The following is a 24912-nucleotide window of genomic DNA, read 5'->3' as shown; positions in this document are numbered from 1 at the left end:
AAATCACACTTTATGTTTTCCATTCAAGTCAATGCATAGACAAGATCATTACACAAAGGACACGCTGACCTACTTCAACCTAGTATCAGCAACATCTGCCCAAACCACTCAAACATCAGCTGATGACTAGACTGTAGCAGATTACTTGGATAGCTGATGCAGGTTTTACATATTTGTAATCACCTGTTCAAATTCAGGAGTGTAAGCATATATCTACTCATTGCTGTCTACATAAATCCTTACTCCCCTCCAGCCCATGAGCACTTTATGGGTCCATTGGGTCTATGAGCACAATCTTTGAACAGCCCTCGTCTTCTGACTGTTCAACTTTGCAAAACCATCATAACCCCATGGTGTGACAATGGTAGTGCAGAGTGATTGCTTCAGGAGACCTTAGCAATGTCACACTTTTATTTTCAGAAATGAGGAGCTACTTTAAACATTCCTACCCAGGGTCTCATGATTAGCCTGTGAAATTTCCTTCTCAGACAAAAAAAAAACCAAAACCAAACAAGAACAAAATAAGCTGCTGCCATGACTGGGATTAGTACAGAAAAAAGAAAGAGGGTAGAAAAGGTAATTTTCTTGATGCAACTCTTCAAAGAAAAGCTGCAACTGACATCTTTTAATTATACTAAAGAAATGGTATTATCACTGTGCTGTGTGGGGAGCTTGACTCAAACTAAGAGAAGGAAAGGGAAAGAGAAAGAATGTCAAGTACTGCCCAACCGTATATTTTCCAAGGAGAGAAAGATGCATGCTGGTGGTAAACTTAATAGCATGTGAATGGAAGTCAGGCAGTGGCACAGCGCCAGACTTTTGTTTTATTTGAGGAAGCACTGAACACTGATATATGAGATCACTTACTAGAGGAGCTGGGAGAGCAATTCACAATAAACAATTTAGTCTCCAAATGTAGCTCTTTCACTATTCAAACTGTCCACAAAGACCATGCCATTTTTATAGATGTTTGCTATTTGTAATTATCCAGACAAGTATTTCCTTCTAGCCCACATCAGTTCAAGCGCTGGCTTAAGTATTCGGAGTTCACAATGACAGCACTGTAACTGCTCAGGCAAGTCAGCTGGTCGGGCTCCTACTGCTTAGGGGCATAATCGAAACTCCTTTATGCAGAACTACAAACTTCTGAAAGTCCTGTCTTGGCACCTATAGGCCTGGGGTTATTTCTCCCCAGACCTTAGCACTGTACACCTCACAACTGATGTGAAGAACATGTCACCACAGGATTTTAGTGTAAGGCTAGTCAATGACTTTTTAACTCATTTCTCCAGCTTTCCTTTAAAACACACAGGCAGAAAAGGAATTTAGTAGACAGTCTGAGAGACAAGACAGGTAGAATTAGTCCTTTTTGTCATATCTGCTTTGTCCCTTTCCTCTAGCCTTTGAAATTCAATTTCTTGTTTGCTGAGATAGCATCTCATAAAAGCTTAACCAGAATACACATAAAACATTTCTTCTCTAAATCTGAGATCTATCTTTTCAGAAGGCAGGTGTAAGTACAAGAGAATCATATCACTACTTTTCTAAATGTAATTTCATTTCAGACTTCTCATACAGCTCCCAGGATTATGGCATGGTGACATCATGTATGAGATACATTCACGGTAGTTCACATGCCTACTCTGTTTATTCATATTAAGCTGCAGCTGTCTAAGTACTTGTGTTTCAAAAAATAAAACCATTGGGGGTTATGCTGTGGGGTTTTGAGAAACTGATGGAAAAGAAATGGAGAACTATTAAGATTTTTTTTTTCCAGTTCCCAGTCACGTGAGATCAGGCTCATTGATTCTTAATGAAGCCAACAGCTCATGAACAAGCTTTACATTTTCCTCTGCAACCTCAGAGACTCACACTGAATCAACACAATTCCCTTTTCCAGAAGCAAGCTGCTAAATTTCTAGAAGCAAGTTTACAACGTAGACTTGTTTGTTTCCCAAAGGCACACATGCCTACGTAAGGAGAGGGGAATCATATGAAACGATAGAAAACTGAGAGAAATCGAAAATACATTTGCCAAGACTCTTGTTCCAAGCCTGCAGATCAGCTAGAGCCTCGTGCTTTTCACTCCAGTGGTTACCGAAAAGAGTAGGCAGTTATGTGTTTTCAAAGTGTTGAACAAAATAACTCATGTTGGCTTTAACACTGATATTTGGAGTAAACTACCAGATGCACTTGGAGCTCAGCAAAGACTAGCTTAATCTGTCAAGAAGCAGCAGAAACCTACCCACGTTAGGCTCCATGCCGCTGCTCTAGAATAACCACAGTACCAGAGCTAGCTAGTTTGGTAGCTCTGTACTAGACAGTAGACAGACCTTGGCCTTCGTTAATTAATAACCAAATTAATTTTATTAATTAATCGATAAAAAATAACCGAGTTCAAACTACTGCTGGTGGCACGGCTTAAGGTACTTTTCTGTCAGATTGAGAAGTAAAAGGAGGAGCAATGCATAGGTGATCCAAAGGGCTTTGGACATTCTTTTCAGTAAGATGAATGTTGCAATTCTGCAGAATATTGAAAAAACTACAAAGAAATTCTTGAAAATTGCTCCATCTGACATTTTTGTGCTTGTAATTTTCTCATCTGACAACTGAAAAAAAGCCAACCACTGTCTGCATCCTATTCTATGGAAAAATGGGGATGATTTCTTATTTTGGAGGGGACCAGTGTCTCATATTGTAGGTGCAGGAAAAATGCAGAAAGGGAGAGGAAATCTGTTTGTGCAACTACGTTTTGCACTCATGTCACAAAGCAGTCATACGTGCCAACATGTTGACAGTTAATGAGTCCTCCTTAACTTTCAGTTCATGTTAAAAGAATCTATTATATACTATTATATTTTATATTACAAAAAAATAACATATCTATCATATGATATGATCTGAGGGAAAAAACTGCTAATAGGGAGTGACTCAAATAAACACACAAAGCTGACCTGAAAATGATAATGGAAAGCTTCTAAAAATTCTCTCCTGGATAGGAGAAGTAGCACAAAAACCGGATTCTGTTTAGCCTTATTTCTAGATCAGAGCTACCTGAACCCAGAAGTTAAGTAAACTAAGTCATGATTTCAGTAAGCATCCTTAAATTCAGACCCAGTACAAGGCATGGCACATATATGAGCCACTAGAGTGCTAGATGTATATATTCAAAACCAGTAATATGCAAGACACCTTTCTGACCTAATTCAAAACATCATGCAAATCACCAAATGCACTATAATTTGGTGGGTTTTTTTTCCTAGAACGAGTCCCAGTGGAAATACACCCCTTTCCCATCAAGATTGTAATTCTCTGGGATAATACAATTCTTCGTATAGTAAAAAACTGTTAGATACAATGCTGCTTAATAAAACTGGGTATTCTGTGCAAATCAGACTGCTTCATAATGCCATACTTCTCTGCTTTCTGTAAGACAAATAAAACTAAAGACACAAAGTAGAAAACAAGGTCTAAACATTGTTCAAATCCTAGATGCTGAAACAGAAAAGAAAGGTTTGCTGTAATTTGGCATTGGAGAACAGATGAGATAAAAGGTTCATCAAGTAGCAGCAGATAAAAAAAAGACATCTGGAAGAGTTCAGGAAGGATTTTGCTATCTCAGAATTGGAAGGTTATCAGTCATCAGACACCACGGATCCCCTGAAGAGCAAAAAAATAAAAATCAGAGTGCACTGTACTCTGTACTTCCTTCTGATCTAATGAAGATTTTCCTCATAATGGGCTTCTTTTCATAAAATCTTACCCACTAAAGCATTCACCACAAGTTGTTTTTTCATACAAATGATGTCATGCATTTCCAGACTATTCACACGGCATAAGAGTTCACAGAGTTCAAAGTTTGCCTCAGAAGATCAAAATAATTATGTTCTTGCAGGATGAAACCCCCTGCATTAATCCTGTATTAATGATAGCTGCTATCTGAATGAGAAGGCTATCAATTTCCATTAAATGTTCAGTCCTTCTCTATCATGTAATCAGCTAGAAAAATGTTTTTCATACTAACATTTTATTGCCTGTTTAGAGAAGTTAAGAAAATTATTGTTGGTAATATACACACAATTAAGGAAAACAACAAAACTGTGGTTGTAGATAATTAAAAATACAGTTACACTGACCTAAGACTCATTTTGCATAGGCCTCTAAACCAAATTATACCAAATGACTGAATTGTCCTGAGCTGGATTCAAACCAGTGACCTCTAATTAAAAGGTACTATATCCCATTACTAAACCTCCAAGGCACACGCATTCGTTGGCACAATGCTAATTGTCACAGCGCTTTCTAACTTGATGCTTTCTGTCCTGGTAAATCTGTCTCTCTCAAACTAAGACTTTTAGCAGTCCTAACAGAAATGAGCAAAGTCTGTTACTTATTATTCACATAAACAATATTCAATTTTACAAAGTCAGAAATCTGTTATTTCTTTTTTTTTTCTTAGCCAAAAGTACAAATAAACACATCAACATGAGGAACAAAATTGACAACACCACCTACTTTTCTAAAGCTATAAAAAGATTTTCAATGCATGAGAGGTTTTATAATAATTATATTTCCATGAGATTACTCAAGGATCACAAGTCTCTTTCAAATGCATTAATCTTAACTTAATTAATATTTCTGTTTTACAGATGGGGAGATTGATATAACTGACATTTTCAAATTAGGTGTCCTATAGTCAGATGACTATATTCACATTGACAACTGAAGGTACTCAGGATTTTTGAATATCAAGACAATTTTTTAGGAACCTGTAACCATGGAATAGGGGCCGTGAAACAGAACGTGTAGAATCAGGTTGAGATAATTAGTTTGTAACCAAGGTAATAGGTAATGAAGCTAACTGACCATGGCAAGGTACAATGCTGCTATGTTCCATGTACAGTCCCTACCAAACTGAACAATAGGTTTGGAGATATTAATCTTATGAAGTCGTTATGGACAGGTGCATCCACAGCAAGGTTACCGCGCATGCCTGCAAGAAGAGGGTCACGCAGTGGACATGGGTGCGAGACCACTGACGACCACCAGAGACCCTTGAGGACCACTGACTCAAATCACTGAGCATGCGTGACGGGGAGGAGAATATGGAAATGGATTCCAAGAAATGATTATCATAGGACTGCCCTTTCTGAGATAAATGATGAATATGTATGTTTTGATCCTACATAACCTGTGTGTTGGTGATCACCTGGCATGCACGTTGGGTGGAGCTATCCCCCATGCATCCAGCGCTGCAATAAAGAATGCCTGCCTTTTAACACTACATTGGTGTTACGAGGCTTATTCCCGGATTTCGGTGACAAACCTATCCATTGGCTAGGTTAAGAATTACAGGAGCCCACTTTCAGAAATTGTGGTCTGTGTGACTAGTCCATGGATACCACAGGAACCTGTGTGGCCAAATACTTTATTCTGACTGCCACCATTGCTAATCTTGGACTAAATATCTGTCGGGTTTTTATATTTATGTATTTATACACATCCACAAGAGAAGAATGGAATAAACAGGTAATTTTACAAAAAGGTAATTTTGCCATTTCCTGTGAATTATATAAACTAATACAAAGAGAATACATCAATCAGTATCTCCACTTTATTGTTCCATAGAATAAATTAGTCTAGAAAATACACATAAAATAACAGTGCTATCTTGAGATTAGAGTTTATTTATTCTCTTTAAAGTCACAGCATCTTTTGCTAACCTTCTCTTTCTTTTTAGAGAGAGAATAAAAAATAACATAAAACATCCACATGTGCAACTGTCCACAGGTATCTGCATGATGTACTTTTATATATAAAGTCTCTATATAATTGTAATCTTTTTGTTGTCTTATTCTATTATTACATCACAAGTCAAATGAAGCACATGACTGGGAAAAGCCAGCATGGATTCACCAAGGGGAAATCGTGCTTCACAAATCTGATTACCTTCTATGACAAAGTAACCTGTTCAGTTGATGTAGGGCGAGTGATGGGCATTGTCTACCTGGGTTTCTCCAAGGCTTTTGATACAGTTCCCCACAGCCTCCCCCTAGAGAAACGGATGCGTTATGGTCTAGACAAGTGGTCCATCTGGTGGGTGGGGAACTGGCTGACAGGCCGCACCCAGAGGGTGGCGGTAAATAGCTCCTTTTCAAACTGTCAACCTGTCACAGGTGGGGTCCCTCTCTGCTGGAGCGGCAAAGAAAGCCAACAGGATGCTGAGTTGCATCAATGAGGGCATCACCAGCAGAGACGAAGAAGTCATTATCCCACTCTACTCAGCGCTTGTCAGGCCACACCTGCAATACTGTGTTCAGTTTTGGTCCCCACTATACAAAAAAGATGTGGACAGGCTGGAGAGGGTCCAGAGGAGGGCCACCAGGATGATCAAAGGACTGGGAAGCCTGCCACATGGGGGAATGCTGAGAGAATTGGGTTTGTTCAGCCTTGAGAAAAGAAGGCTTATGGGAGACCTCATCACCTTGTTCTAGTACTTAAAGGGTGGCTACAAAGAAGATGGAGACTCCCTTGTTACAAGGAGTCACATGGAAAAGACGAGTGGTAATGGGTACAAGTTACTCCTGGGGAGATTCTGACTGGACACAAGAGGAAAATTTTTCACAATGAGAACAGTCAGCCATTGGAATAATCTCCCCAGGGAAGTGGTGTATTCCCCAATATTGGACACTTTTAAGATTCGTCTGGACGGGGTGCTGGGCCATCTTGTCTAGGCGGTGCTTTTTTCTAGACAGAGCATTTGCCAAGAAAGGTTGGATCAGATGGTCTTTGAGGTCCCTTCCAACCTGGTATTCTATGATTCCATGATTCTATGATTCTCTCCCTTTCTGTTTGTTCATTTGAGAACCCAACATTTTTGCATGCTCAAGTAGTAAAGAATTACTTACTTACACCTGGTAATCAATTTTATGTTTCATTGCTCATCCATCCACACAGGTGCAAGAAACTCTGAAGGAATCCTTCCTCATGAAAAGGGGAACTGACCACCTAAATTATATAGGGCTTTCTTCCCCTCCTCAATCTTTCCTCTAAAACATCTATCAGCAAAATCTCAGTAATCCAAAATTCCACTCCAAGTATGACATGCAAGCTGAAATCAGACACTGCTGCAACAGGTGGTGCTAGGTGTAGAATCCGTTCTTTGCAGCATCTGAACTGAACACGTACTAGATCTGTATGGAAAAAAATAGCCAACAAGTGTTTATACAGTTCATTTAATTTGAAGCTCCATACTATGTTTTCCGTGTGCAAAAGAGCACCACATACAGGCCTTTCAGTCTAGACAGCTTCTTTTAAAGAAAAAAAACAAACAACAGACTAGCAAGTTTTCTTCAGCAGATACAGTATAGGTTAGATGCTGATCCATTTCTGCCCTCACAATATGCTGGTTCACTTCAGCAGTCAATAAACAACTAGGAACAAAGAGATAAAACTTGAGATAAAAATGAACATTAATCATTACAAAACTGAAATTGGATGAACTTTTAACATCAAGCTTCAGCTACCTCTCCAGTAAGTCTGAAAGACCAGTTTTAAATTAGACAGCAAGCCTTAGCAACAGTTAGTCTGGAATGTGTTATATAAACATTACACATTCATCTGGTTTTCAGTCCCAAGTCAGAAAAGCATGCTTTTTCAAAATAAAATTCTTTTGAGACATAAATTGCTCAGAATTCAAAAGTGAAAACAAAGTTACCAAAGGAAGTCAGTCCCATCTGGATTAAAAAAGAGTCAAAGTAAAGAAAAAGTGTAGAACCACAAAAGCATAAACTGTTCCCCATGTTTTTGATACAAATATTTCCCAGTCCCAGAAGTGAGATAAAGACACTTCAAACATGTTTAGAGATTGAAATGTCTGTGTCTCTGAATCATTATGAAGAAAACAGCTATTCTTTCACAACTTGGTGAGGCAGATTATGCCCAATGATGCTACACATTATTTACTGTACCAAAGTTAATTTTGCCCTGCATTTACTTTCTTTGTGGTGTTTACCTAGAGATTTAAATAGCCTTATTATTAAAATATCTGAATATCGCTCCACGAGCAAGTTCCTGTTCAGTAAAGAAGGGATGCGTTACTAATGCCATTTCACAGCTGAGGAACGAAAGTCTTGAGAGATTAAGGCAAGACTTTTCAAAAAAAATGGACCCTGAACCAGAAAAACTTATCCTGTTATTTTTAGGATACTAAGTAGCAGTACCCTTGCTGAAGCTTACAGTACTCTGCAATATTTATGAGTAGTAGTGTCCGAGATATTTTAAGACGCTCAAAAAGAGATCCACTTGCTAAGTACAATCGACAATGGAAATATCTCCAAAAATGCTACATTTTCAGAATTTTAGGTGAGGTTAACTGCAGAACCCTTCCTCTCTGTCCAGCAATTTCCTGATTCCACTAAGGAGGGGAACGCCTGGAAGAACGTCCCCAAGCCCGCCCACCCCGGCTGCCCCAGCTGCTCCCGGGCAGAGCGGGCAGCTCACCGCTAAGGCGGCAGCGCCACCTACCGGCTGACGGCGGCCATTGACCGCTCCGAGAGGGGCAAATGACTTCACCCTTCCCGGGCAGCTACGCAGGAGCGCCGGGCGGGGGGCGTGGGGGTGGAAAATCTGTACTGCAGATAAATATAATAGAAAGCACCTTCACATCTTATTTGCGGTGTCAGGCTCTCATAAGCTTTGAGGTATCTGGAATTGGATATTTTAGGTTAGTTCCTAACAGGAAACTTCAGTAGAGAGGCCCCCCCCTATAAATCAGGACAAATCCAATTTGCACCCCAAGCGAGTTTCTTTAAATTGTTAAGATTTTACATCAGCGTTTAGAACAGGCACTGCTGAGGAAAGATGCCCAATTACTAATCTTAAAGTGACACGTATGGCAGAAGCAAGAGTAAAGACAGCTTTCTGCTGAAGTGAAAATTGCTCTTAAACCTAAACTGTAATGCTCCTCCTGCACAACAAATGGGTAGTTGGATCCCTAATCTAGTTAGTTTAGAGCTGAGTGTACCGACGTTTGTAACATGAACACTGAGCTCCATCAAAACTGTTTATGTGCTGTGGGTTACAGAGCAGCTTAGCAGACAAAAAACAGGGTCATGACAGAAGCAAGCTGATCACCAATGCAACTGTCCTGAGGGAATGTTACCAAGTCAGAAAAGACTGATACACCAAACATTTAAAACTCACAATCACACTAGAGAAAACAAAACCTGAAGTGCAGGTTGTACTCATTCCCACTGTGAGAATCATCTGTCTATCCACTGCGTGAACTGATGGATGTTTGCCCTACTGAATCTGTAGGCGAGCTCAAATTCCTGCAGCAAGAGATAAATAACCCAACTTAAATCATCTCTGACTGGCAATACCTTAACCAGAGCACCAGGGCCAAAAAGCAAGTGGAGATGATACCACAATTACATTTTTAAAGTATCATGAATTTTAAGCTATGGTCATGCATTTTTTGCAGCTTATCTTACCAAAATCCAGTTTGAGCATTCCATACTGGATCCAAACACCTCCACCCCCTCACAATAAAACCTCTTGTGTGTCTATACTCCGACAAATGCAAATCCAAAAGCATACATACACAGGTTTCATTATGCTTGGGATCCATATGTTATGAAAACACTACCTACTGCAGTAATCTGAAATAGAAGCTTTGCACCTGTGGCATGGCCCACAGCATGGATTAGCATCCACTACTATATTCTACTACTGACTTACTCTCTCAGCTTTTATTGTTCAGGAGGTAGTTAGAACACTGCTCCCAACTACCATTTGGAGAGTTACTGAAGTTCTGTGTCGGCACACCACTATCAGCATCAAGAAATTTGCCAATTCAAAGTCATTAAGATCAATATTTGCTCAGAAATAAAGTCATTATAGCACTATCTGACTAGAAACAAATGGGGATTCCTGAAGGTCTTCATCATCCTCTGGTTTATAGTACTGTCCTGGTTTCAGCTGGGATAGAGTTAATTTTCTTTCTAGCAGCCAGTACAGTGCTGTGTTTTGGGTTTAGCACAAGAACAATGTTGATAACACACTGATGGTTTCAGTCCTTGCTAGGTAGTTGCAGTGTCTGCACTAAGTCAAGGACTTTTCAGCTTCCCATGCCCTGCCAGGTGCACAAGAAGCTGGGAGAGCACAGCCAGGACAGCTGGCCCAGACTGGCCAGAGGGACATTCCCTGCCATAGAACGTCGTGCTCCGTGTGTAACTGGGGAAGGTAGCCGGGAGGTGGGATCGCTGCTCGGAAACAGACTGGGCATCAGGGGGGTTTTCCACATGTGGTGAGCAATTGCACTTGTGCATCACTTTTTAAATATTATTATTACTATTAATATTATTACTGTTATTGTTATTGTAATTATTATCTTCCCTTGTTTTCCTTTTAAACTGTTTTTATCTTAACCCACAACGGTTTTTTCCATTCTCCTCCCATCCCCTTGCAGCAGGAGGGCTGAGTGAGTGGCTGTGTGGTGCTCAGTTATCCGCTGGGGTTAAACCACAGCAGGTACTTAAATTCTCTTTCAGTTTATACCCCACCTGTGACTACATTTGCCCCCCGACCCCCAGGCCCAATCCCACCTAGTGTTTCACTACGACATTTAGTGGTTTTATCTCTTGTTTTTAAGAACAGCATAGAAATAGTAGTGTGTGAAAATATCCCCAAATACTGATGCATTTTAGTGGGGAAATCATCCCTGTAGCCAATGACAAAATTTTTATTTAAATCACACTTACAGTATCCAAGGAAACTGTATGAGAGGAATAAATACATAAAAAAGTTATCAGAGCCCAAATTTCTTTCATTTAATATATCTACTTCCCTGCTTCCACTGCTATGATTAATTGCCATGTCATCCTAAAGGTTTGTGAGTTGAAAAAGTTCTACTCAATCAACTACAGAAAGTTCACTTTGTAGCCAGCTGAAATTATGGCAAGCCTCTCTTCCCTTGTCTTCTTACAACAGACTTATAAAAAGACTGTACATCTTTGCTCCATGCTCTCAGTTGAACTGGCTAACCTGTTTTCAAGCCTCTGATTTACTGCTGCCTCTTGGATCCCTTGAAAAAACTAATGGTGATTAAAAAAATTTAAGGATAGAAATCATGACACTCACACCTTGGATCTCATACACCACTATTTATTTTGACCTATTTGTCCAACTTTATGTGCATGTGGCTCTACAGCATTAGAATTTTTACCTGTCAAGGAGAATTATCTGGAACAGACTAACACACTGAGGTTACATGAATATACCGAGAACCACACTGTGCAAGGTCAGCTGTTCATTGAGGTCAATATCCTGTCCTCAGCAATGGCTTACACAAAACTCCTAAGGAGCAAAGTATCAGAAATAGAGCTTCTCTTGGTCATTTCCAGCTTTCTGTGATCAGAGCAGTGTGTACTATTTATGGTGAAGATCAGATCCAGGTCATAAAGTTTAATCACCAACAACAAACTTGCTCTTTACACCCTTCTTCATAGTTTGTCAAAAAAACTCATAGGGGAAAAAAAAAGTTTCCATTAACCTTCATTCCACACTGGGTAGAAAAGGACTTCCTCCTCTATAGTTTTAAATCTGGTCATCATTCCTTTGGGTACTTCCTGAACTCCTGTGTTAGAAACAGTGAGTAATCATTCTCTACATGTCTTCCCCATACTATTTGCAATTTCATAAACCTTTAACAATTTTTTTCAACTGCTTCTTTCCCAAGACAAAAAGTTCCAGTCCATTTAGTTTCCTCTCACACTGAAGTTGGTCCATCCTTCTGAACATCCTCAGTGCCTTTGTACCTTCTATTAAGTCCTATTATCCTTTTTAAGATACGGTCAACAGAGCTGTGTAAAGATTTGGACATACATTCCTTTTTATATCCTATTCTTTTCCCAGGAATTCTGAAGGTGCAATCTGCCTTAGTGTTGCTAAATATAAAACTGACATATTCAGAGAACTATCAAACATAATTCAAAGATTGTTGGGGGTCTACAGCCAAGCCATGCAACACAGGAGTTTGTGGCACACTTGCTGATGCCAAGTAGTGGAAAGCTAAAGCTTCTGTAAATCCTCTTTATCTTCCCCATCGACAGCACAAACCTGCACATCTGGGCAGTCTCTCCTATAAGAGTTTTTTACAGCGATCTCCTGCCATGTTGTTCCAGCTCGTTATCATTCTTCAACCACATTCTCTTCCCAAACACTTTTATTATTGCTCTCATTTTCCTCGGCTTCCTTTGCTCCTCTCTGTTTAATTACTGATTTCTCTTCCGTCCTTGAGCCTTCTATTTCTCTCCCATGAGACTTTTTTGTTTAAAAAGTATGTAAAATTATCTCTCAATCATATGAGCAGCATGCAGTGAAAATGAAGTCGCTCAGCCCTGTATTAGATTATATGAATTCATGAACATCAAATTCAGTATAAACTCAACCGCAGTTCACTCACACACTGCATGCAAGACTCTCTCACTTTGCCACTTACACTTTTACCTACAGTTAAACTATAAACAGGAGCAGCTAAACCATTAGAGAAAACAGCCTTTTCACCAAAGCAAATATATTTAAAATAAGTTTGATACTCTGCCATTATTCTCTTGCTAGACATCTGATCACTAAACCATTTCCCCCCAAGATAAGAGTCCAGTTTTCCTTCACATTTCATGTTTGATCAGAGAAATGCTTTTTTAATGGCTTTTAGTAAACTGAACGTTGATTTTCACAGCCAAAACAAAGATAAAAAAGCACAACATTCTGCTTGATTTTACTCCCCTGCTCCCTACCACATGCTTTTACCACTGGAATCATGTCTGAATATTGTAAGCAGGCCAGCTTGTTACTGCATCAGGGGCCTGACATCAGAAAGACAATGAAACTGATGGCCAGAAAAACTGTGTGTGAATCAGTGTGACAATATCCTTTGGTGGCAAGGTGAGACAGGTGCAGGCTTTGCTGAAAGCAGTGAAATATGGCTGCACATCTGGCCAGCAACCAATTACTTTCATCTTGCCTTCTTCAAAGTCCAGTGGCCCATTCTGCCCCACGGGCACACAATTGGTTACACCACCTCAGTCGTGGCAGCTACAGAATCAAGGCATGACAACAGCCTAATCCTGCTGTTGAGGGGAAGTCCCCCTCAAAACTCTGCCGAATATTCTTTGACAAAACTTGCACTGCTATTCCATTTCTGAGGAGCAGAGCCCAACTTCTACACCTTAGTCCCAACCTCCTACTAGTCCCATTTTTACACCCCAAGTCAGTTCTCTGATGACGGGCTTCTAACAATCTTGGGGGGGCTGACATCTACCATGAATATTGACCTCTTACTCCATCAAGTCTTAGGTTCTTTTAGATGGAAGTTATTTCTACATATGTGTTTCTAAATATATACAGCTGATGTTTTTACCATTTCCTGTTGCCAAATAATGGAATGGGTTGAAAGCAGCCCTGAGGAGAAGGACTTGGGGGTATTGATTGATGAGAAGCTCATCATGAGCCAGCAGTGTGCGCTTGCAGCCCAGAAAGCCAACCCTGTCCTGGGCTGCAGCAAAAGAGGCGTGACCAGCAGGTCGAGGGAGGTGATCCTGCCCCTCTACTCGGCTCTGGTGAGACCCCACCTGGAGTACTGCATCCAGCTCTGGGGGCCCCAATACAAGACAGACATCGAGCTGTTGGAGCGAGTCCAGAGGAGGCCACGAAGCTGATCAGAGGGATGGAGCACCTCTCCCATGAGGACAGGCTGAGAGAGTTGGGGTTGTTCAGCCTGGAGAAAAGGCAGCTCCAGGGAGATCTAATTGCAGCCTTCCAGTACCTGAAGGGGCCTACAGGAAAGAGGGTGAGGGACTGTTTATCAGGGAGTGCAGTGACAGGACAAGGGGTAATGGGTTTAAGCTGAAGGAGGGTCGATTTAGATTAGATGTTAGAAAGAAATTCTTTACTGTGAGGGTGGTGAGGCACTGGAAGAGGTTGCCCAGAGAGGCTGTGGATGCCCCATCCCTGGAAGTGTTGAAGGCCAGGTTGGATGGGGCTTTGGGCAACGTGGTCTAGTGGAGGGTGTCCCTGCCCACAGCAGGGGGGCTGGAACTAGATGATCTTTAAGGTCCCTTCCAACGCAAACCATTCTATGATTCTATAACCTCAGAAAAAAATGACTCGTTCATTATTTGCAAGTGTTTGTTGAATCATTTTTCTGCATAAATTATACCCTGCATGAGTGCTAAGATTGTTTATTTATGATTGATAGTTTAAACCTTGTGATTGTTTTCTGTTTTTCCAGCGGAATGACTCAAATTTTTTAAGCAAAGCATTATGAATAGTAAATAACCATACTTATGAGCTAACTCTGAAAAAGCCCCAGAAATAAGTGTTGCCACAATGTAAACACAAATTAGATACCCAAGAGTTCACAGAAGCTAGGGGACAGTCATTATAGCAAAATACGACCTTCTAGGGATGCACTCTTCTTCATCTGGTTTTGTGTTCCCCCCAGAATTGCAGCTCTAGGGCTGTTTCCCAGTTAATACCCAACCCTATTCCCCTAATGAGTATCTCACTTGCATCTTTGCCTGCTCACCTGATCACTGACCAAAGCTCTTGCTTTGGTCCTGGGCCTGCAGTCAGCACTGAAAGTTTCAAGAACAGAACTCACAAGCTGGAAAGGGAAACATCACATCCAGGTCCCACTCACCCCTGAACCCATCTCCATGCTGCACCAGTTATCCTGTCCTATTTTACCTTGAAGGCTTTCAGTCCTTTGAGCTTTTCTTACTTTAAAGTAATTCAGGTTACTCTAGAAATTGCCATTACAACAACTGACACTGCTACATCCATAAGTGCAAGTGAAGTGCAACGTATATGAAATTTTTAGGTAGCAGACAGCATTAGTTTTAATTTCCTTCTGCATCTGCACTGCAACTCATGAGACACCTCTCAGGAAATCATGTCAAAGACACTCTAATATACCTAAATTCACATGTATGTGCAGCAGTACAGAAAGGGAATGGACTATCTCTTGCAATGTCCAATTATAGACTGTTAACTGTTAGACTATGTTTCTTCTAAATAAAACTATTTTCCTCATTTTGTCCAGCTTCTGAAATTAGGAGCTAGAATAGAGTTCTACTGATTCTGCACAGCATTACATATTTAAAATGGTTTTAAAATTACAAATACTTTGTTTTCACCAGATTTGTACACAGATTGGCCTTATGTCACTACACTTTATCTCTAGAGTAGGCTGGCATTCGTTATGCTGTAACACACTGCAAACTCATTTGTGTTTGCTATTCATTGTCATCTAAAGACAGGACCTTGAGCACACAGCCAACTGGATAACATTATTTTTAGTGCAAGCACACCAAGTGTCTGTGCCAGAAGGTTTCCACACTAGACAGAGAGCTGAAGCTCTTAGCACAATTCAGAGATGTAAGAAATCTATACAAGCAAGTAACTCATACTCCTGGGACTGTAACGTTACAACTCTGGTAAGCATGTAATACTCAAGTTTCATTAAATCCTATAGGAAAGCTCACTGAAGATAACTGGAGTTCTTCCCTTGAGAAAATGAGCAGTAAAAAAAAGCAAGCGGTAGCAGTAACTCAATAGCAGAGGTAAAAGCAGAACCAATACAAAAAGCAGCATGATTCCAGGACCTTAAACAAACAAGAGTATTTTTCTCTATGCCACTGTAAGAGTACATAGAACGAAAGAGCATCTGGTTCATTAAGCTATCTGGTTAAGGACTATTGAGTGTAATAGAAATAACAAGCAACAAGGAAAGCGATAAAGCAATAAAGCAAACAGACACACAAACACTAATGAGCAGGCAATAAGGCAAAGACCAGAATTCTTCAGTCACTAATTGATGGGCTGTTAAAAAGAACTATTCAGGCATAGTCTGGGGTGGGGGGTGGAATAGGAGGAAGTCAAGATTTTTGTGAGTATGATGGGATATTGGGGGGGAGGGGATTTGGAGGAGTGTACCAAAAACATGGAATAATTGAACTTGTGGGGTTATATAAAAATTATGGGATCTTTATGGGAAGTGACAAAGGCAAGAAAAGTGAGGGATAAGGACAGATAGCAGAGGAACAAACATGGGACACTTGTCTGAGCCCTACGCCTGATCAACACACTGTATCATATCTTCTTATTAAATCCTATTATTGACTTTGCCTTTGTAATCTCACTCTATCCTATGCAAGTGCTATAATGTCAATTGCCAGCAGCTGAGTCACAGACCATGGATCTCCAGACCCGTAGATCCAGGTGCCAACAACAGAGAGACCAGAACACAACAGAGATCTGGGTGCCAGCAACTGGGGAAGGGATCATGCACCATTGGGAGTGGGGTGTGTGCTGCTAGGGTCTAAGCACCAGCAACTGGAGCAGGGACTGTGGCTCACAGGGCCTGTAGGTCTAAGTGTCAGCAGTTGGAGAGACCAGACTGTTTGTATTTTCCTAGGGAATTTAATTGTGTGTACATGCATGTGTACACACACACATACTTTGCTAGCAGAACTTCAGCTGGACTAGCCAGGAAGACTTGTATCTGGAAAGATGCCAGGTCTGAGTCAGTAACCAGGTGAGGGACACAGGGTCCATGCACGGACATTAGATGACCAGCTGGTGATCTAGTGTTTAAGGGATGCATGAGCAAGGGATGTGTGTGAGAACAGTGCATGAGTGTGTGCATCTGTTTTGATACTGAACATCAAGCCAGCCTACCTGGTAAGTAGGGGAGGCCCTGCATAGTGGGTAAGGACCAAGGGTCTAGGCATGGATAATGGAGTCCACACTGATATTAGACAGAACAGTCAATGTGGATGTATTTGGGAAGCTAGAGAGCAAGGGCTGATGTTTTCACTAATGAGCTTCAACTCTTACCAGCTGGAGAGGAGAAACAGGACTGGGCTATCTGCATTTCTGTTTATGCAAATGCTGGTAGTTAACAATGTTGGCTAATTAACCTCTACCATTTGTTACTGGTCTAGACTGGCTGACAGCTCTTAGAGCTACATCCTTCTTGTTCCTCTTGTCTGGAGTTCTCACAAAAGCCATGCCAACAACTCATTTTCTAACATAAAATGTAAGAATGTTCCTTCCTCTCTCTATCACTTCCTTATTCCCTGTGATTGGGCACTTGATCATCACAGACCAGGTGATATTAAGCTTGGTAATTTTCACCTTTGCTCTCTCAGGTTGCTAAATTAACATTTGTATTATGTCTCTTACTTTGCATATGGGCCTTGCTAAAATCATAACCCTCCTACAGCCATGAACACTGGAGATTTAGGAATATTATTCTCCTTGTAATTGTCTCCTCAAAAATAAATGTCCAGAAACCATAAAAACACATAGTAAAACAAAGAAAAGCAAAAAATATCATTAAAAAGCTATAAAAATTAGTCTAAAACTATATATTCTGCACTCCAATAAAAAAAAAAAAGAAAAAATGTGTCCTTTTTGTCAGAAAAATCTGTCAGAAAGCCAGCGTATTTTGGGACAGAAACCTTCCCTGAGAGGTGGCTGAAACTTGCTCCTTTTTATTTTTTTAAAGGAAGGTGGAAAAACTTTACGAGAATATTCTGCAAGGATGATTCTTGGGAAATTTCTCTTCAAAATGTACCAAGCTTCATACCTCTCCCACTTTTGCAGTTCCACATTTAAAACAAAGTCATAGAAGAAATTTTCCACAAAGTAAAAAGCAGTGTTGCCACAAAGGATAAAGTTGTGTGATCAAACTATACAGACAGAAGACAAGCAAGAGACTGTGAGAAATACTCAGAAAGTTGTCATGCATATCACTAAACTACTCAAAACTTAACTCACACGCTTCCATTCTCCTACCTGGAGAATAACTAATATTACATCATGCCATACAAGTACTAGGCAGTATTTAAATAGGTCCATTTAAAAAAAACCTCTTGAAAATTTAGATTAGTTAACACTCTGAGGAACTAAACCTAAGTGTACCTAAAGCACAGAGGATGCAATTTGAGCCCTTATTATTTGTCTGGTCACTTGGACTGGTGCGTAGAAGACCACTGCATTTTGGCACAGAATAGGGAGGAGGAACACAGCAAAAATAGCTAAGCCTCCATTCAAAGCTTCATAGGTGAAAATGCAAAACTGATTAAGAAAAGTAATGGGAATTTTATGGCTGCTGCACACATAAATGGAAAGGCAGCAATAAATTTACCACACTCTTAGAGTACAGCATATACTAAATTAATTGGAACTAACTCAGACTGCAATATTATCTGATTTTTTATTTGGAAGGTGATTAATTAATTCAGAAAAAAAAAATCTCATTCCTCCATTGTATTCCTCATCTTGTTCCTCCATTTCACTTAACAGCCCCACCCCCCCCCAGCTTTAGATGTAGAATAAATTTGGTTAGAAGCGACCTCCAGAGGTCACCTAGCCCAACTCCTGCTTGCAGGAGAGCTTAGATCAGGCTGAGGAGGGGTTTGTTCACTCAAGACTTGAATGCCTCCGGGGCTGGAACACCACAAGGGCTCTGGGCAGCCTGCCCCAGAGGAACCCCTCACACCTGTACCACAGCCGTGCCTGAGTGCCTTTGTCCCCCCTGGGCAGACACCAATGGCCTCCCACACCAGGGCCAAGCTTTCGGGTTGCCTCACCACGGCCCCACCCTGCTGCTCTAACGATGTTCACAGTCAGGCTTTAACACTGTTTTACTTAGCGCAACAGAGGTTAAACTTAGACCTGGCCCAAGTGCAGGGGACTGCTCTGGTGAAACTTCTTTGGGCCTGTACTGAAACAACAGTGCTGCCACACCATAGCACAGCTTGGTTTCGCCAAAGTTAACAGATGCTGTTACAGCTGTCCTGTAGTGAGAAAAAAATTGGCTAGTATTCTCCTAATTAGAATCAGAACCACTTACTAGATCTGTGCAAGGTACTTACATGCTACTCAGAAGCCCCCTAGATGAAGCAGTACAGGCCTTCCCCTGCCTGCAGACCCACTCCCAGCAGACAGAAAACCGCTCAGCCAGCCCGGGGTAGGACTGCATGTTCCACTGATCCCACTGTTCTCTCCCATGGGGAAAAAACACAGCTGCTGGTGGCTACTCTTGCCGTGCAGAGACCACAACTGTAGAGCTGTAAGGATGAGATGGCTTAACACTATTTAGGCAGCGTGTGACAAATCCATTTTGTAATTCAGCACAGCATTGTGTAACAGCACGGTCCTGTGATGCAGTACCATTTACTACCCAGTCATGTTTCAGTCCATGACAGGTTAGTATGCTGGTTCTGCTTCATTTGTTGCTACTTTTTAACTGACCTAAAAAAAGTTCTGGTTCTTAAAAGAACCAAAGATTTCTGTCCCTCAGTCCCTTCCCAGAGCTGACACCTTTCTGAAGGGAAAATTCAACTAATTACATCCTTGGTGAGTTTCACATGCTTCAGCTGTGCTGATTTAGACAGATATTTAATTTACTGCTGCTTCCCCCACACCTAATCCATAAAGTGTGTTCAGCTGCCTGGAACACTGTTGTCTGAAATAAGGCTCCCTGTTGCTTTTAGAAGCAAATTAAGATCATAAACCCTACAGCTTTCCACTGGGAAAAAAAGGTTGATATAGAAACCTATTGTCAGATGATAAAAATGACATAGGTAAAATAAGACTGTAAATTAAGCTAAACCTTCAACTTGCCTTTCCAAGTACCCCATAAGATAGACCTGAGCTACAGCCCTGACTTTTGCCCTGCTCTGTCACAAAACCCACAGCCAGCCTAGCGGGCCGAAGGCCCTACCCCAGCGAGGAAGGTTCCCTAGTCACAGCCAGCCCGAGTTTTTCCCTCCCCATCTCTCTACTACTCCTGCCTGGCTCCTCACGACGCTCCTACGGCCCGGTAAAGCCGCTCTTTTGAAGACAACGCTACCCGGCCCCCACCGCCCATGGCCGCCCCCACTCCCCTCACCGCTGCCCCGCCCCCGCGTTTCCGACGCTACAAACGGCCACCGAAAGGCCGCCTGCCTACAGGGCGGGCCCCGCCGCACGGAGCCGCCGCCCCACTGCCCAGCCGGCCTCTAGTCCCCAAATGGGAAGGGCGGTGCTGCTGCTGTGGCGGCGGCTGCTGCTGTCGGACCCCGGCATCCAGCTCAGGGTGGAGCGTAGAGCTACGGGCACCCCGCAGCCCTGGCACCTCGCGGCCGGGCCGGCGGGCTGCAAGTGACGCCGCTGCTCACCGCGCAGTTTGGCGCGGAGGGTTGTGGGTGACGTAGTCGCTGCCCCGCAGTGGGTCCCCGCTGTCCCTTGGTCACTGGCTGCGCCGAGTCCTTCGCAAGGCACTGTGGGCGTTGTAGGAGCGGGTGCGCGAGCCAATTGGCGCCGTTATTTCGGAAGGGCGTGTTGGCGTGACCGGCGCTCTCTGGGACACGTGCTTTTCTTTTGTGATTCCATTGGCCAAGAAGAGGGCGTGACCGACGACCCGTACCTCCCCCGAGCCAATCGGAGCGGGCCATGTAGAGCAAGCCGTTCCCCGGAGGGTTGCGTGCGCTGCGACCAGCAGTGGGTAGTTAGTCGTCAGCGCGACCAGCGGATTGGTGGCGGCGGGGCGGTGGGCGGGGCGAGGAAGCAGGACTCGGAGCCCCTCGGTGGCGGCGGCAGCCCCTCAGGAGCCCGGCGGGATGGGGCGGCGGGCGCGCCTCGGGCTGGTGCTGTGCCTGGCGGCGCTCTGGGCCGGAGGACTGGCCGCGGCAGGTTAGTACCGGGGCCCCACCTCTCCGCGTCCCGCTGGGCCTGACCTCTGCGGCGGCCTCGGCCCCCACGGCCTGTTGCGGGGGAGGGGGGCGTGCTGCGGGTACCGTGCGGTGCGGGCGCCCGCACTGGGGCGCGGAGGCGGCGGCAGCGGAGGAGGGGATCCTCGCTGGGGCTTTGGGGTGTGTGGAGGCAGCTTCGCTCTCGCCGGGGGGGGCTGAGGCGGTGGAGGGGAGAGGAAGGGAGCTGCGCTCCTGTCAGCTGTGTCGCTGTGAGTAGCGGGGGTGGCGGAGCCGGGCTTGCCGAGGGGCGGTGGGCCCGTTGCTCACCGTGTGCCTGCTGGCTTTGCCTCACCGGGGCTGTTCGGTAGGCCGGGGGGGTGGGAATACATTGTTTAGTCTGGCCCTGCCCTTAAACAGCTCCTCAGGAGCCCACCTGGTAACGCTTCTCAGCTCAAAACAGAAATGAGATATTTTTTTTTTCTTCCCTAGTATGCATTTTCTTGCTGAGAAGCTGATAATGCTGCTTAGTGTTATCAGAACAGTTTTCTCATGCAAATATATATAGAGCATTTCTGGGGCTTGCATTACATCGCTATAATACTTTTTTTCCCTGCTTCTTTTGTTTTTATGCAGCTTGGGTTTTGTGTGTTTCTCATATATTGTCATCTACTTCCTTTCCTGGGGTTTCTGCCTCCCACACCCTTCTTTTCACCATGGGCAGGTGGGGGGAATGTGCAATGCATTTATTTATATAGTGTTTCTAAACCCAGAAAGCATTTCTTTAATAGACAGCCTTATCCAGTGCTACTGGGGATATGCCTTTTAGGCTGTCAATGATATTTCAGAAAAGTAACTTACTGTTTTCTCTAGAGGTGAGGTTCTGTGGTTTGGGGTTCATTTTCATGTCTGTAGTAGGAAGTTGAAATTTCAAGTTGTGATGTTACTGGAGTTCAGATTAGATATCAAGCACAGTTATATGAGCTTTGTAGGTAATGTTGCAAGTCAGCACTTCCCAAAGTGTAGAAAAGATATGTACAAGTTCTGTGAAGCCAGAAATGTACCTAGACTTTGAATGATGTGTTCTTACTGACGGTGTGTATAAAGAAAAAAGCTAAGGTGAGATGAGACTGTTCATGCGTCGGATGAACCATCTGTTGTGTACGTGGAAGTTAAGTGACAAAATTAAGGGCTGTTCAAGAGTGCATCTATGGCTGTCCTGGCATGCAACTCTTCTATCTTGACTGCGTTTCCATTATCACAAAGTTGTGTTTGTGAATGTGAAGTTCCAATAGCTTAATTCAGCCTTTAAAAACCATATGTTTAGAGTCAATTGAACTAATACAATTAGTAGGCCCAGGAAAGCACATGGTACAGTACATGAAGGATTAAGAGCTGTTGCCAAACTTAAATTGTTACTGTGAGATAAAACTGTTAATATCCATAATTAATTAGGAGAGGGTGTTTGGAGTACAGCTTTTAGCAGCAGATTATGACAGGAAGACCTTGATTGCTCCAATTTTTGGCAAGAATTGTTCTGAAAGTCATAGAATCATCACTTCATGGTTGTTTTGATTTTCTACAGTAACAGAACCACTTTCTCTAGTAGATTCTGGTACAAGCCTAGAGACTGTGTGTTAAATGCTTCCTTCAATACTTGTTTGTTCCTAATGTCTGGTCTGGAAACAGTCATCTGGAATGTAAGTACATTGAAGGGAAGGGTTTTAAAAGGGATGAGTAAAAATGGTTCAAGTATTACATTTCCTGACTTCAGAAGATGTTTTTAATGAGGATTTTTTTGGTAGTGAGTCTTTTAACTATAGCTTTAAACTCTATAGTCATAAACTTTGCTTAAATCAATTTATTGAACACTTTAGGTGAATGCAAAAAAAAACTCAGGCCAAAGGAAATGGGTGCTCTTTTGTTAAAGATGTAATATTAATACAGATTATGAAGCAGTTGAACATTGGAGACTGGGGAAAGAATATTAAGGAGTCCACAGGGAAATGGCAAAAGCAGCTAAAAAATGGTAACTGTGTGTGTTCCAGGCAAAGCTGGCTATCTTCTGTTTATCACAACAGCGATGGTTCTGCTTCTTCTGTTAATCTTTCATTAAGAATGTTGAAAAATATCTTCTCATATTTTTTTTCTGATTGCTGATATTATTTGACTCTTGGGATTTTTTTCTCCCTTGTTTGCAGAACAAGAGGTAGAAATTCTCTCAGTTGCCTGAAGAGAGGAAGTGATTCTTCCTCTGACCATCCAGCACCTTCCATGACTAACTTCAGTGATAGGCAGAGGTTTTCATACTGTCTCATTGACTGGTAGGACAAATGAGCCCAGTCATATACTTGAGGGAGACTTCTGTAACCTGTTCTCTCAAATGACAGAGCTCATGGCTTTCCCTGACCCTCCTGATCTTACTTACTTAACTGAAGAACATTCCCTAAAGTTGTTGCCTTGTTGCCTGATAGGGAATCTCACTTCCTACAGAGGAACTGCTGGAGGGTGAGTCTTGTAAATAGCTAGCCAGCAATTGGGAGGAGACTGGAAAAAAGATTTGTATTTGGGGTGAGAGCTGGCCTATATCTCAGTCTTGTAGTTGCACTAAAATAAATACGCTGCACAGATTGTAGCTGGGAACAATTTACTTGCTGCCAAGGATACTTTGAAACTAGTCTTGCTGAATAGATGCCACTTAAGGATTTTGCTTAGCTCACTGCAAGTTTTAGAGGTTCATGTAATAGGAATAGCATCTATGTTATGGAGTCTGTTTCTGTGTTGAATTTAACAGTTGAAAAATGGATAAGAAGCAATCTGAGGTAATTTTTTTTCTTAAGATTTCCTTTTTTCCTGCAAGAATAGGATAAACAGGGTCTGCATTCTCTTTCAAAGTCTAACTAGTCACGTGCACGGAAAGAACATGGAAAGAAAAACTGAAAATACCACAGGAAATATCTGATAGATGCTCTAAAGCAGTTGTTGCCAAACCTTTTGTTCATGCACCCCTCGGTAAAAAAACTTTTGGGCATGCATCTTCAGTGTTTAACTTATAAAAAAAATACATTTATGTGCTACTGTACTAACATACGTACATCATAAAACATGCACAACAACAAATAAAAAAATGAGATAAAGGTGAAATAAACACTGCATTAAGAAAAGGTTTATTTATTAGTGGTACAAAAAGTATTTTCTTCCTGCAGCCCCTGGGGTGTACACACCCCACTTTAGAGATCACCGCTCCAGGGCATGCAAACTTTTACTAGTTGCTTTGTTGTGATAGTATTTGAAGCTTGAAGAGCTTGGTAAAAACTGGAAGGAAACTGACTGCAGTGATCGGTTAGGGCATTCATCATAGCTTTGGGAGATTGCCAACTGCTTGCACTTACTGAATTTTTGGCTATTTACCAAAGATGAGTGACCAGTCTAACTTTGAAACTAATAGTATTTCTTGTCTGGTAGTAGCAGTCCTTTAGCTTTATAGGCTGTCAGTTGGTTTGTTCTTCTAATACAGCAAAGCTTTGGAACTGTTGGGTTCCCTCAAGCTAATGACATTCTTGCTGAACCACACTGCATAGCTGCTCTTGTTTCTACCTCTCTCTCCATAGTGCTCTCTTGAAAATGGTAATTCTCACAAAATGGCAGAATCTTTATCCAGCATATTGGTAGGATCTTTTTATCTAGCTTAGCTGCCAGAGGACTTTTGCTATATTTAAATAAACTTGATTGAACACTGGGCTTTCTAATTGAGGAAAAATGAATACATTTTAAAACTGATTTTAATTATATATGAAGTGCTGGATAGTTGAAATAAGCGTTTAGCTGTATGAAGTGCACTAGAGTCCTAGCTGGGTGTGAGAGCAGCAGTATCTACAGCTCAACACTGTAAGTGAAGCATTCCCTACAATGTTGTCAGCTGCCTGTTCAAGCCACTAATATTTTTGTCTACTTTTTCCTTTTAATGTATCACTGCATCTCCCTAATTTGTTTAACAAATGGAAGGATTGATTTTTCCAACTGGCCTTTTCAGAAGGGGTTTATAGAATTAGGCAGCCTTGGTAACAGACCTAAATTTTAAAAAAGTCAGTTACTTTTTTTAATTTAACTGTGGAAAAACAAACTAAACTATCAGCTTTAATCTCTGAAGCAGGTGCACAAACGTAAC

General features: G+C 42.0%; 1 protein-coding gene across 3 annotated transcripts in view; it reads left to right on the top strand.

Moving 5' to 3' along the window:
• Positions 1-20598: 20598 nt before the first annotated feature.
• SEL1L (SEL1L adaptor subunit of ERAD E3 ubiquitin ligase) overlaps positions 20599-24912 on the top strand; it is a 36846-nt gene continuing 32532 nt past the window's right edge. Inside the window, exon 1 of one of the 3 annotated variants that reach the window (XM_054826378.1) lies at positions 20599-20748. In XM_054826378.1, the coding sequence (XP_054682353.1) occupies positions 20676-20748 (73 nt within the window). In that variant the 5' untranslated portion in view covers positions 20599-20675. The remainder of the gene's footprint in view (positions 20749-24912) is intronic. The other 2 variants (XM_054826380.1, XM_054826381.1) reach the window with 2 other exon arrangements.

Source organism: Grus americana, chromosome 5 (assembly GCF_028858705.1).
Source record: "Grus americana isolate bGruAme1 chromosome 5, bGruAme1.mat, whole genome shotgun sequence".
NCBI lineage: Eukaryota > Metazoa > Chordata > Aves > Gruiformes > Gruidae > Grus > Grus americana.
Note: the sequence above shows the minus strand (reverse complement) of the source record. Positions and strands in the feature narration are given on the sequence as shown.